The sequence below is a fragment of the Nicotiana sylvestris genome, chromosome 3 (genome assembly GCF_000393655.2).
Source record: "Nicotiana sylvestris chromosome 3, ASM39365v2, whole genome shotgun sequence".
NCBI classification, from domain to species: Eukaryota; Viridiplantae; Streptophyta; class Magnoliopsida; order Solanales; family Solanaceae; genus Nicotiana; species Nicotiana sylvestris.
The window spans coordinates 48,175,892-48,189,997 of record NC_091059.1 but is presented as its reverse complement, the minus strand read 5'-3'; the positions used below and the strand labels follow the sequence as shown (position 1 = coordinate 48,189,997).

The following is a 14,106-nucleotide window of genomic DNA, read 5'->3' as shown; positions in this document are numbered from 1 at the left end:
TCCTTTTTCGTTTGTGCATCTTTCTCTCATGCTTTCCGTTGGTCAACAACCAACCAAAGTGCTTTATACTTCTTCACTACTCGTACAGGCTCGACAGAGTTAAGCTGTATTGAGGGAATTATTTTGTCTCAATCAATCAAGAATGACCGTGCATCCCGATCCCATAAATGTATATATCCATAAGGCTCGTCGCGGCGTGCAACCCGATCCATATATATACATATACCACTCACAACTCAGGCCCTCTATAACGACCCCGCCGGCCGTTTCATGAGTTACAGTCCCGTTTTTTCCCATTTCCGCTTCTTTATGTGTTGTTCAGATGTATTTCATCATATCGTGTTGGTTGTTTTGTGTTCGGAGTGGTCATGTAGTGAAATGAGACACTTAGTCTCTTATTTAGAAGCTTAAGTTGGAAAACAATTGGATATTGACTTATGAGTAGAAGGTATCGAATGTGAATTATGATGGTTCGGATAGCTTCGTTAGGTGATTTTGGACTTAGAAGCGTGTTCGGAATGTAATTTGGAGGTCCGTGGTAGATTTAGGCTTGAATTAGCGAAATTGAAAATTTGGCATTTTCCGATCGGTAGTGAAAATCTTGATATCGGGGTTGGAATGGAATTCCGAAAATTGAAGTTAGTTCGTTGTATCATTTGTGACGTGTGTGCAAAATTTCAGGTCATTCAGATGAGATTTGATTGGTTTTTGCATCGTTTGCGTAATTTGGAAGTTTGAAAATCCTTAGGCTTAAATCCGAGGGTGATTTAGTGTTTTGATGTTATTTTGAGTGTTCCGAATATTTGAATAAGTTTGAATGGTGATAGGTGACTTGTTAGTAGGTTTGGTTGAGGTCCTGAGGGCCTCGGGGTGATTTCGAAGGATTATCGGAGAGTTGAAAAATTGAAGTTGCAGCTGAAGTTGTTGTTTTCTGTCATAACCGCACCTGCAGATTTAGGGACCGCAGGTGCGAGCCGTAGAAGCAAAAAAGAGACAACAGAAGCGGCATTGGTCGCAGGAGCGGAGGGCTAGACCGCATCTGCGATCCCGCAGGTGCGAGACCTGGGGCGCAAGTGCGACGTCTAATGACTTAGGTGATTTCCGCAGGTGCGGATTTTTGGGCGCAGAGGCGGCCCGCAGGTGCGAGATACTGTCCGCAGATGCGGAAAGCGCTGGGCAGAAATTATAAAAGGTCCCCTTCGCAAATTTTTGCCATTTCTTCACCATTTTTTGACGAGTTGGAGCTTGGGGGCTGTGATTTGAAGAGAGAATCAAGTGTGTTTTAGTGGCTCATGACTAGTGACACCGGGATCAAGCAGTGGTTGATTTGAAAACAATTTAGCTTAAACTTCCAATTATACCATTAATGAGAAACTTTTATAACCACATAAATACTCTGGACCCCTTTTTGACTTGTTTAGGACCATAAATTCCAAAAATCTTTATTCTTTCTTAAACTCCGTGTCCTGTCAAACAAGTTCACATAAATTGAAATGGAGGGAGTATATGTTACAACTCTACTATATGCATTAATTTGATATAGGTGTGGGTAGACGTGCAATTTTTGCTTCTTTTGCATTCTTCGAAAAATTCTTAGAAAGTATCCACACCCGTGACGCGACTAATTGTACTTACTAAGAAAGTATATAAAAATGTCGTTTTTTTTAATACACTTATTTGTATATTTTGAGTCCAAACACACATTAATTAGGTTCCGGACACTATATAACATAAGAGGCAACACCATCAGAATGAGAGGAAAACTGTTAAAAGTATCAAATTAATGTTGTAACTTTTAGTTTCATTTCATCATTAGTATGAAAAGCTTAACTAGTACTTATACTATTTATTACTAGGTTCTTGCTTTTGCATAGCATGTGAACAAAGCACGGACTTGGGAGTTGGGGAGAAACAAAGCTATATTCATACTATTCCTCTTGTGATTCTGCTTCCTAGTTGGTATCCATCCAATTTGCTAGGCTACTGCTCTTCCTCTTCCGTCCACTTCTTTTTGTATATTTTAGAATCTTGAGCTGTTTTCATCTAAACAGATGAAGAGAATGAGGGGTCATTCCATCATTTGCCTCTCTTTTTTCTATTGGGTCCTCTCTGTTTCTGTGCCTCCCCTCGTTTCACCGTATGGTAATGTCTCTTTTCCTCTTATGCATTCTTTATTTGAATAAACAGTAGTTGTAGTTATAGATGTACAATGGGTTCTTGTTACTACTAGTTAAGACTAGTGACAGTTTTGACTGTTGTACTTTATTGCAGATGGGCCACTCTATGATTCTTGCGCTTTCACCGAGGTAACAATCCTTCATTTTTCTTCCCATGTGATTTATTAGCACCCATTAAGCTCCTGTTTGACCATAGGTTTTGGCTGTTTTTTTAAAAAAAATTTGAACACTGTTTGTTAAAATATTGATAATTGTTGTAACATCAAAACATCTCAACTTTTATTACAAATAAAATGCATGTTGAAATTCAATTCAACTTCCAAAAATTATTTTTCAACACAAATTTTGAAACTCTTTTTTCAAGTTTCAACCAAATTCATATCCAAACGCTAGCTACATCAACGTCTTTCTTGGTCTCGTAAAATAACTGTGTTATGCAGAGGTCAATGCAAGAATTATATTCAGTGGAATCGAAGTGGTACGAGTTGTTATATAAGAGTACATCAATTTTTTTTTTGTGTGTAAATTTTTCCACCTACTTATATGGCCTAAGCTTAAGCCAGTATTTGCAACTACACACTGGAGAAGTAATTTCTCATCCTTAACGAAATAGTTCCTCTGGAATAAAATGAACACCGACGATTACTTGGGATGCTGTGACACTGCAGTAGAATCATTGCCATTAGGCAATAGCATGCTTTGTGCCTAAGTGTGAGAAGATCGTGCAAGTTATGTTATGCTGAAGTCTAATAAGATGTACTTTCAAAAGGATCTCAAAACCACCAACAAATAGCCTAGATCTTCCTATGGTGTTACACTTACGTAGATTAACTCCACTGCATTTCACAAATTTGAGTATTTCATTACTATTATTCATTTTGAGGCTAACAGTTTACACTGAGGTATTACCGATATCTGCAAGGCAATGACTCACTCTTGTTATCTTCATGTATGATGTGGTATGCAGTGCAAACTTTACCCGGAGAAGCCACTCTATGGCGGCGGAATTTTGAAGGATAAGTTTCCGGAGTTTCAGGGATTTACAGCGCCGGATGAAAAGACTGTCCATTTACCTGTTTTCAGATTACAGGATATCACCCCTGGAACCATTTATTCTTTTTCCAGTTGAGTTACTTCTTACTATTAAACAAATGGTTTTTATTCCAAATATGATTAAACATGATTGATACAGAGGTGTTTGCAGGAATCAGAAAGTAATCTTGCATATTTTGTTTTGGCAGCTTGGATTAAGCTAAAAAATGCAGATTCTGCTCTCATAACAGTAAGCGTAGGTGACAAAGATTCTGAAGAACTATGTGTAGGCACTGTGGATGCTAAGCCTGGTTGCTGGTCCTTCCTCAAGGGTGGATTTGTAGCTTCTAAACTTAATTTATCTTCCATTTATTTCAAGGTATGTCTATCGATTGCCTTGTCGATATTGACTCATACATCTAGTAATCTTAATCTGCTATTTTTGATGAATAAGAACTTGGAAAGTCTACAGGACTATATTTCAAGTTGTTTCCTTTCTTTTGCAGAATTCAGATCAAGAAGATCTGGAAATAGAGATTGCTAGTGCTTCATTGCAGCCTTTTACTGAGCAACAATGGGCGTTAAATCAGCAAACAAAAATTAACATTGTAAATATGTTGAGTAGTGCTTTCTTGTTTCATTGGATTGAAAGTTGGATACAAAATGAATTCTGAAACTAACTTTGATTCAGGCAAGGAAGCGCGCTGTTACTATTCACGTCTCAAATAAACAAGGAGTTAGACTTGAAGGTGCATCACTAACAATAGAACAAGTTTCCAAAGATTTCCTCCTTGGATCTGCTATTGCATATACCTTTATTGGTAATACCCCCTACCAGGTTTGTCTAAAATATCCATCACATTGCAGTAGAGACGGATCCAACGTATTAAAATATTTTTCTAAAATATGTATAAATACTAATTAATAGGAGCATTAGCTATTTCTAAACATGGGATGTGCCTCAGCACAACAGAAATGCAGTTTCATTTCTGTATTAGCCTTAGTTTCAGAAGCTGAGCTTTATTCCTGTTTCAGAACTGGTTTCTTGAGCGATTCAACGCTGCAGTTTTTGAAGATGAAATCAAGTGGTACACCACAGAGCCCAAACGCGGTCAACTTAACTATACTCTAGCAGATCAGTTGCTGGAATTTGTTCGAAGAAACCAGATCACGGTCAGAGGTCACAATATTTTCTGGGAGGACCCAAAATATACACCAGGTTGGGTTCAAAATCTTACAGATCCTGAGCTGAAATCAGCTGTTAACTCAAGGATTCAGAGTCTTATGAGTAAATACAAAGATGAATTTGTTCACTGGGATGTTAACAATGAACTGCTTCACTTTGATTTTTATGAGCAAAGGCTGGGACCAAATGCCACATTGGAATTTTACAGGACAGTTCACCAACAAGATCCTTTAGCAACCTTGTTTCTCAATGAATTCAATGTGGTAGAAAATTGTGATTCTAAGTCCACCGTAGACAAATATATTTCAAAGATCAGGGAGCTCAAAGAAGACGGCATGTCAATGGATGGAATTGGCCTTGAGGGTCATTTTGGAGTCCCCAATCGGCCTCGAATAAGAGCTACTTTAGATAAATTAGCAACATTGGGGCTTCCCATTTGGCTCACAGAAGTTGATATCAGTGATACATTTAGCAAGGAAACACAGGTGAGACAGCTCTAATATTGCTCAATATGTTTCCTCAAAGTCAAATGTATAACACTGAGCTAAAGCAAGATAACATACATTGACAGCTCACTAATAAGGCAGCATTATTCTTGTAGTTTTCTAGAAATACATTCTTACCATGTTCACGCCCATGATCACAACAAAATAGTGAGTATGGAGATATTTCATACCACCAACTTAAAATTCTGGATCCTTAATCCATTTTAATGGACAGGCTATTTATTTGGAACAAGTATTGAGGGAGGCTTTCTCGCATCCAGCTGTGGATGGGATAATGCTGTGGACTGCCATAAGGAGAAACAAATGTTACAGAATGTGCCTTACAGATCCAGATTTAAATAACCTACCAACTGGTGATGTAGTGGACAAACTTCTGAAGGAGTGGGAAACTGGGGTTCTGAAGGGCCAAACAGATGCGCGTGGTTCTTACAGCTTCTATGGCTTCCTTGGTGATTACAAAGTTACAGCTAGTTATGGAGGTAAAGTTGTGGATGCAGCATTCTCGCTTAGTCGGAGCGAAGAGACTAAGCATTTTAGCATTCAGCTGTGACTAGTAGTAATACTCATCCAATGTGCAACTGTAACTTAAAAGCATAGAGAATTCAAATTAGCGCAAGATGCATGTTCTTTTGCCTTCTCAAGCTCAGAGAAGAAGAAAAGAATATACAAGATGTATTAATTAAAGCCAGTGACGAGCCTAACTAAGCAAATCTTGTTATCAATTAACGGTTAGTGACTATCATATAACTTTCAAAATCAAAATTATCATCTATGTTGAAGCCACAAGCTAGTCCCCTCGGGTAAACAATGCAGACTCAGCACTTTCTCATTATTATAATTTTAGTGGTCTGAAAATTAGACTAGGACAGGTTCAGCAACAACCAGACATCGAACCTACAGACGATGGGGATCAATGTGTTGTGGATATGAAACGTGGCTGTAATACTAATACCCCTATACCAGAACTCAGAAGCAAGATCTGTTGACTGGTTTATACCCTATTATTGGTTTTCAACTGATTCTATAATTCTACATAACAACAGTATTCCTAAACCCCCCCCCCCCCCCCCAAAAAAAAAAAAAAAGAGTGGAAAAAGGAAAATCCACTACTTCTTACGGGTATATTCTTAAAGAAAAGGGGACGTTTAAGTGTAATAGGGGTCTCAGAACAAAAAAATTGTACCTCAATTCTCTGAATCTCACACTTATCACTACATTAACATGTTAAGCTATAACTAAACTAAAAGGATTTTTGTCAAAGACCAACCTATTTAATTGACCAACAATAACCGAACAATTATTTCCATTACTTAGTTTCCTCTATATGAATATTTTACTTTTATTGTGTTATGTTCTTGGTTAAATGGACACAGCCAAGAAAATAAAGGTCAGTGGATCAATTTCAGAATTCTCTAGGGCAACTCAAAGTGATTTAACTTTTCAGGAGATTCCAAACAAATTGCTTTATAAAATCCTTCCATACATTACCTTTATAATTCTTGGACGGCTTCTAAATGCACCAGAACATAAAGATTAAAAAAGGAGTAAAAGAATAATGAGCAGAGGTAAATATTCTACTCAATCAGTTGCCCCTAAAGGCTTTTAGCTTTAAGGTTGCCAAGTGATTTAAATTAATCATTTTTAAGGGATACACACACACACACACACACACACACATATATATATATATATATACATACATACATGCATACATACATACATACACACACACAAGATTTTGCAAAAGTTTACGAGGTTCAGTAACCCCTCAATATAACACACAGGTCCGCCTCTGCAAATGAGCACACAACAAAGTTTCTCTCTACCATCTCACCCACTTTGTTGAGTACTCCCACATCGGTGATGGGATGAGGGACTTTGTCTCCTTATATGTACTTGGGCAATGCTCACCTAGCTAAATTATGATGTTGAGTCAGACTTAAAATCCATTTCATGGTATCAGAGCCAGACTCATCAAAGAATTGTTGGCCCCCATAATATTATTTTTCACGCTCCAAGGCATGTAGGGGTGTTGAGTCCCACCTTGGTGATGGGATGAATTGGGCAATCCCCATCTCATCATGAGCTAGCTTCTAAGGTTGAGTTAAGCCCAAAGTCCATTTCATCATAGTGTTAGAGCTAGACTCATCCCAATTCTTGGTTTATCCAATGTTGAGTTGTGTTCCAGTTGGCAGGCCTAGGCGTGCTGGGGTGTTGAGTCCCACATCAATGATGGGATGAGAGATTTGGTCTCCTAATATATGGACTTGAGTATCCTTACCTCATGAGCTAGTATTTTGGTTTGAGTTAATTCCAATATCCATTTTATCACACTTTCACTATCTCTCTCTATACAAAAAAGAAGTCTTTTTTGTTTTGATTTGGTAATTAAATAAATTATAAAAGAAAAACAAATGAAAAGTTGGTTTTTGAATTGGACGAGTTGGGACAACTTATTGTTTAACTCAGACTGATCAAAATTATCTTCATCCAAGCAAACACTAGATGGGGTCACGATTCTTTCATTGATTCAAACTGTTTTAACCTGTCTTCGATCCAAGCTGCTCATGTAACATCATGTGATGCAAGTCTCTGGCCACATCCAAATGTAAAAATGAAAATAATTATAGTTCACACCATTATGGCTTGGCAACCAAACCTAAACCATGACACATATTTTCTTCACATGTTTGATATCAAACAGCTAAGGTAAAAGTTAGAAGCAGATTTCACCATCCAAATTTAGGTTTCACGCATAAAAGTATGATAATTCAAAATTCAGCCATATGTTTGGAGCTGTAAGAATCATGGAATTTGAAAGAGACTGACTTCAACTAACTTATTCGTCCAATTATTTATAATTGTTGGAAAATATTATTGGATCGGGTCCACCCATAAGGGGTGCTAGTGTTGGGAATAAACCCACTACAAAAATAATATTTATGGTAATAAAAGTGGAATAATAACGTAGCGCCGAGATACGGTAATTAACAAGAATAAAAGAGTAACAACGACATCAAGATTTTTACATGGAAAACTCTTTTGAATAAGGGAAAAAACCACGGCCCTGAGAAGAGCAACTGATATCACTATAGCAAGGAATTTTACACTCTGTAGGTCTGAGTAAAATACTCAAAAGACTACTACAACACTCAAAAAAAATAACCCTCTTTTGATATTCCCACCTCACTACAATATCACTCATTCTCTATTTTTCTCACAGACTATTTTCTTATACCCTGTCTGTGAAACCTCACTCTTTCTTTCTAACTCTCAGATATATTTTTCCTCTGAGATTGGTGTGTCAAAAATGAGAGCGGAAGCTCTCCTTTTATAGGCAGAACCTCGCCTACTACACTTGACATTTTCTTTCTGCACGCCTATCATATTTGACACGGCCTACAATATTGACTATGCAAAAGGAAAAGTGACTGCCAATTTAGAAAAAGAAGACAAAGGAAGAAAGTTGTCTTTCTTAATTTATGGGCTGGACCCCACAAATCTCCCCCTCCAGTCTCATTCACCCGAAGGAGGTAACACCGGAGGTTCTAGTTTGAGTGTATGCCGACAAGTTTTTTTCATAACTCAAACTTGTCTCTTGGTACTACTTTGGTCAGCATATCCGAAGGATTCTCACTTGTATGGATCTTCTTTACCTGCATAGACCCATCCTCTATCCTTTCTCGAATCCAATGATATCTCACGTCGATATGCTTCGTCCTTGCATGATACATGGTATTTTTACTCAGGTCTATTGCACTTTGACTGTCACAATAGACGACATACTCCTTTTGATGCAATCCAAGCTCTTGAAGGAACCGTTTGAGCCATACCATCTCTTTGCCAGCTTCAGTAGTGGAAATATACTCCGCTTCAGTTGTAGAGAGTGCAACACACTTCTACAACCTCGACTTCTATGATATAGCTCCCCCTGAAAATGTAAACAAATATCCAGTAGCGGATTTTCTGTTATCAATGTCACATGCCATATCAGCATCTGTATAGCCCTTCAAGATTGGATCCGATACTCCAAAGCATAAACAATCTCATGTGGTACCTCTTAGGTACCTGAGTATCCACTTGACTGCTTCCCAATGTTCTTTTTTTGGATTTTCAAGAAACGTGCTGACAACACCAATTGCGTAAGCAATATCAGGTCTAGTGCATACCATTGCATACAACAAGCATCCGACTGCTGAAGAATAAGGAACTCTAGCCATGTTCCCTTTCTCCTCCTCTGTTGTAGGACACATCTTTTTGCTCAACTTTAGATGACTAGCAAGAGGTGTGCTGGCTGGCTTAGCATTCTTCATGTTGAAGTGTTCTAGTACACGTTCAATGTACTTTTCCTGAGATGGCCACAACTTTCTACTTGTTCTCTCTCGAACTATCTTCATCCCTAGAATTTGTTGTGTTGGGCCCAAGTCCTTCATATCAAATGACTTGGACAAATCTCTCTTCAACTTTGCAATCAACCCCTTGTCTTTTCCTACAATTAACATGTCATCCACATACAACAACAATATAATAAAGTTATTCTCAGAAAATCTTTTGAAGTATACACATGGATCAAAATAGGTCTATAGGTATGTTTGACTTTTCATGAATGAGTCAAACTTCATGTACCATTGCCTTGGTGTCTGCTTCAATCCATAAAGACTCTTATTCTATTTGTACACCATGTGTTTCTTTCCAGCTACTTAAATCCTTCTGGATGCTCCATATAAATCTCCTCTTCCAAATCTCCATGAAGAAATGCAGTTTTCACATCCAACTGCTCCACTTCAAGATCTAGGCTAGCTGCTAAGCTCAAAATTGTTCGAATAGAAGTTATTTTGACAACATGTGAGAAAATTTCGTCAAAATCAATACCTTTCTTCTGTTCGAAGCCTTTAACCACCAATGAGCTTTGTATCTGACCAGCTTGTCATTTCCATCTTTTTTGAGTTTAAAACCCCATTTGCATTTGAGTGGTCTTTTACCCTTTGGAAGTTCAACCAGCTTGTACGTGCCCTTTTTCTGTAGATATTCCATATCTTTTTGTATGGCTTTCATCCACTGGTTCTTTTCTAGATGGGACAACACCTCCTTAAGACTTTCTGGCTCCCCCTCATTACTGATGAGGACATACTCTGTGGAAGGGTACCTGCATGACTCTACCCTTGGCCTCTCTGGTCTCCTCAGAGGTTGAGGTTGTTCTTCTTCCTGAGTGGGGTGCTCCACTTCCTCGACACCTTCATCAAGTTGCTCCCCCTGCTCAATAACCTCACCAGGTTGCTCCCCCTACTCGGCAACCTCGTCGGTTATACTTTCTGCACTTGTGGGATTATTAGAAGTAGAAGGAATGGTAACAAGGTTAGGAATTATCCCATTCTTCGCCTTTTCAGACATATCAGCAGCAGTTCCAACTTCACTTTCTCGGAAGACTACATCTCTGCTTCTGATGAACTTCTTCTTTACAGGATCCCACAATCTGTACCCAAACTCTTCATCTCCATATCTGATAAATATACAGGGAACAGATTTATCATCCAGCTTTGTTCTCTGCTCTTTTGGTACATGTGCAAAAGCTCTGCAACCGAACACCTTCAGATGCGAGTAGGACACCTTCTTGTTGGTCCAAACTCTCTCTAGGATGTCAAACTCCAACAGAACTGATGGACTCCTATTGATCAGGTAACAGGCTATCTGAACTGCTTCACCTCAGAATGACTTAGGCAGTTTAGCCATTCTGAGCATGTTTCTCACCTTCTCCACAATGGTGCGGTTCATCCTCTCGGCTATGCCATTGTGCTGTGGGGTTGCAGGAACTATTTTTTCATGTCTAATCCCATGACTTGAACAATACTCTTTAAATTCCCTTGAAGTGTACTCACCTCCATTGTCACTTCGGAGACGCTTTAGCTTTCGACCCGTCTCCCTTTCTACTAGAGCATGAAACTTCTAGAAAACTTGAAACATCTGATCTTTGGTTTTCAAAATATAAACCCATAATTTTCGTGAAGCATCATCAATAAAAGTAACAATATATTTGTTACCGCCCATTGATTCAATTTCCATTGGGCCACAAATATCATAATATACTAAATCAAGTATATTTAATTTTCTTTTAGACGATGTCTGGAATGATACTCTATGTTGCTTACCAAATAAACATTAGTCACAAGGTTTTACCGTTGTACCTTTGGCATAAGAAATGAGTGATTTCTTGGCAAGAATCTGCAATCCCTTCTTGCTTATATGACCCATTCTTTTGTGCCACAAATCTGCAGAAATCTCATCTTGTGCCACGTTCAATTTACCTTGGCATATTTCTGCATTTGTCATGTACAACGTGCTACGAGCAACTCCCTTTGCAATAACCAATGATCCCTTAGTGAGTCTCCACTTTTTATTTCCAAAATAGTTCTTGTATCCATCTCGGTCTAAAGCAATTCCTGAGATCAAGTTCATCCGCAAATCAGGTACATGCCGCACATCCTTTAGAACCAATGTGCATCTGACATTTGTCTTGATACAAATGTTACCAATCCCCTCAATCTTTGAGTAACTTGTGTTGCCCATTCTCACTGTGCTGAAATCGCCTGCTACATATCTGCAAAAAAGATCTCTTACCGGTGTGGCATGGTAAGATGCCGCTGTGTCAACCACCCATTCCGACTCTGGACCTGACAGGTGCATGCATTCCTCTTCCTCATTTATAAAGAGGACAGAATTATCATTGTTTTGCACCATGGCAGCTGTGTTGTCGTCATTCTTCTGGCCACTGGTTTCACCTTTGCCCTTCCTTGGATTTGGGCAATTTCTTTTGAAATGACCTGGTTGATCATACTTGTAACAATTTTTGGCTCTTGATTTGATCGGTTCTTTGACTTCCCACGAGCTCCGGATCTACCATAGTTGCTCGAACTCCTTTTATAACTCTTGCCTCTACCTTCTGTGATGAGAGCCTATCCTTGATTTTCAGGCTTCTTTCTCATATTCTCATTGAGTAGAAGAGCCGATGTGACATCTTTCAACTCAATAGTAGTCTTACCGTGTAGGATGATTGTTGCCAAATTATCGTACGAAGATGGAAACGAGTTTAATAGCAAGATGGCGTTATCTTCTTCCTCGATTTTCACTCCGAGGTTGGCAAGCTGTGTGATTAGTCCGTTAAACACATTTAAATGTGACAAAAAATTTGTACTTTCACCCATGTGTAGGGCGTATAACTACTTCTTCAGGTACAATTTATTTGTCAGCGTTTTGGACATGTATAGGCTTTCCAAACTTGTCCAAATTCCACGTGTAGTATCTTCATCAATGATTTTTTTACCACATCATCTGATAAGTGCAACCTGATTGCACTAGCAGCTCTTTCATCCAAGTCAGCCCAATCCTCAACTTTCATGGTATTAGGCCTTTTGGCATCAGCATCTAGTACCTTGTGTAATCCTTGTTGGATGAGCAGATCCCTCATCCTTTTTTGCCATGTTGAGAAATCGTTATCTCCGTTGAATTTTGCTACCTCGTACTTTACTCTGGACATTTTTATTTTTCACCGAGTATAGTACTACTGAGAGTGAATAGTATTTCAGTGAACGAGCAGAACCTGTGCTCTGATACCAGTTGTTGGGATTAAACCCCCTGCAAAAATAATATTCATGGTAATAAAAGCGGAATAATAACGTAGCACCAAGATACGGTAATTAACAAGAACAAAAGAGTAATAACGACACCAAGATTTTTACGTGGAAAACCCTTTTGAATAAGGGAAAAAACCATGGCTCTGAGAAGAGCAACCGATATCACTATAGCAAGGAATTTTACACTTTATAGATCCGAGTAAAATACTTAAAAGACAACTACAACACTCAAAAGAAATAACCCGCTTTTGATATTCCCATTTCACTACAATATCACTCACTCTCTATTTTTCTCACAGACTATTTTCTTATACCCTGTCTGTGAAACCTCACTCTTTCTTTCTAACTCTCAGATATATTTTTCCTCTGAGATTGGTGTGTCAAAAACGAGAGCCGAAGCTCTTCTTTAATAGGCAGAACTTCGCCTACTACATTTGACATTTTCTTTCTGCACGCCTACCATATTTGACACAGCCTACAATGTTGACTATGCAAAAGGAAAAGTGACTACCAATTTAAAAAAAGAAGACAAAGGAAGAAAGTTGTCTTCCTTAATTTATGGGCTGGACCCCACATCTAGATGATATATGAGCCCATTAGTTATTCCTCCACGTAAATCATAAAGTTAACCTATCTTTATAAACACCATTATGCATGCTTAAAAAGTATTATTATTTCATGATAGGCTAGAGTTTGGAAGAGTTCTCCACATCTAGAGGATTTTAGGCTGTGGACAAAGGGAATTCATCTGTTTCGTGAGGATTCCCAACAACCGGTGACACAAATCGTGGTTGCTGCATATCCACTTCCACTAAGGAGAAAAGTCGTAAGTCTCCTTAACTAGTATTTTCGGGTTAAATACTACATAATTATTTTAGGATTTTAAGTTAGTAGACACGGATTATTATTAAAAGCACACAATTCCTTTGTGCAACTGCTTCGAACTAAGCTTTAAAATACATTTGAGAATTCAACTTCATGTAAATCAATCGAGAGGAAAGAAGTATGTTTGTATCCGCCAGCGCTCACAAGAAGAAAAAAGGGGACTAAATGCAGATTATCCCACACTAGCAACTCATCATTCAGGACTAAAAGAATAACAATTCAAAGTTTCGGGCATATGTTTGGGAATTGTAAGAACCATGGAAATATGGAGTTGGAAAGGTTGTCTTCAACTACCTTCTTCTTTCTAAGGGCATGTTTGGAAAGTCACTCTGTAATTGGATGTAACTAGACAATTTTGGCATGTTTGTCTGACCAAATAATTGTTTGGTCAGCATGTAATTGGATGTGATTGAACTGTTGTAATTACACACTCCAATTCTCAAGATGGGGCTGAGAATTACTTGTAATTACATGGTATAATTTCAAGTTTTTTTTTTAAATTTCTATTTTTAATAAAAATTACTTTTTATTTCTCTTCTTTTTTCTTTTTAATTTATTTTTTATTTTAAAATTTTAAATGCTTTGTTTTTCAAATATTATTATTTTTACATTATTTATCTTTTATTTCCTTATTTCTCATATTCCAGCCTTTACTTCACGTGTTTCCATAAAAAAAATTCATATTTTGTTTC

The 14,106-nt window shown here is 38.0% G+C and overlaps 1 protein-coding gene across 3 annotated transcripts; it reads left to right on the top strand.

Annotated features, from left to right (window-relative positions):
- Positions 1 to 1,762: 1,762 nt before the first annotated feature.
- Positions 1,763 to 5,640, top strand: LOC104213578 (endo-1,4-beta-xylanase 5-like). 3 transcript variants are annotated; one of them, XM_009763110.2, is made up of 9 exons: positions 1,763 to 1,959; positions 2,052 to 2,142; positions 2,272 to 2,306; positions 3,145 to 3,301; positions 3,419 to 3,588; positions 3,716 to 3,817; positions 3,901 to 4,047; positions 4,245 to 4,880; positions 5,116 to 5,640. In XM_009763110.2, exons 2-9 carry the CDS (start codon positions 2,052 to 2,054, stop codon positions 5,449 to 5,451), a joined length of 1,674 nt encoding a protein of 557 aa, XP_009761412.1. In that variant the 5' UTR covers positions 1,763 to 1,959; the 3' UTR covers positions 5,452 to 5,640. The 3 variants fall into 3 exon arrangements, with proteins under 3 accessions (XP_009761412.1, XP_009761411.1, XP_009761415.1); XM_009763109.2 differs by having other exon boundaries at positions 1,763 to 2,142; XM_009763113.2 differs by lacking the exons at positions 1,763 to 1,959; positions 2,052 to 2,142; positions 2,272 to 2,306 and adding an exon at positions 2,697 to 2,986.
- Positions 5,641 to 14,106: the final 8,466 nt, after the last annotated feature.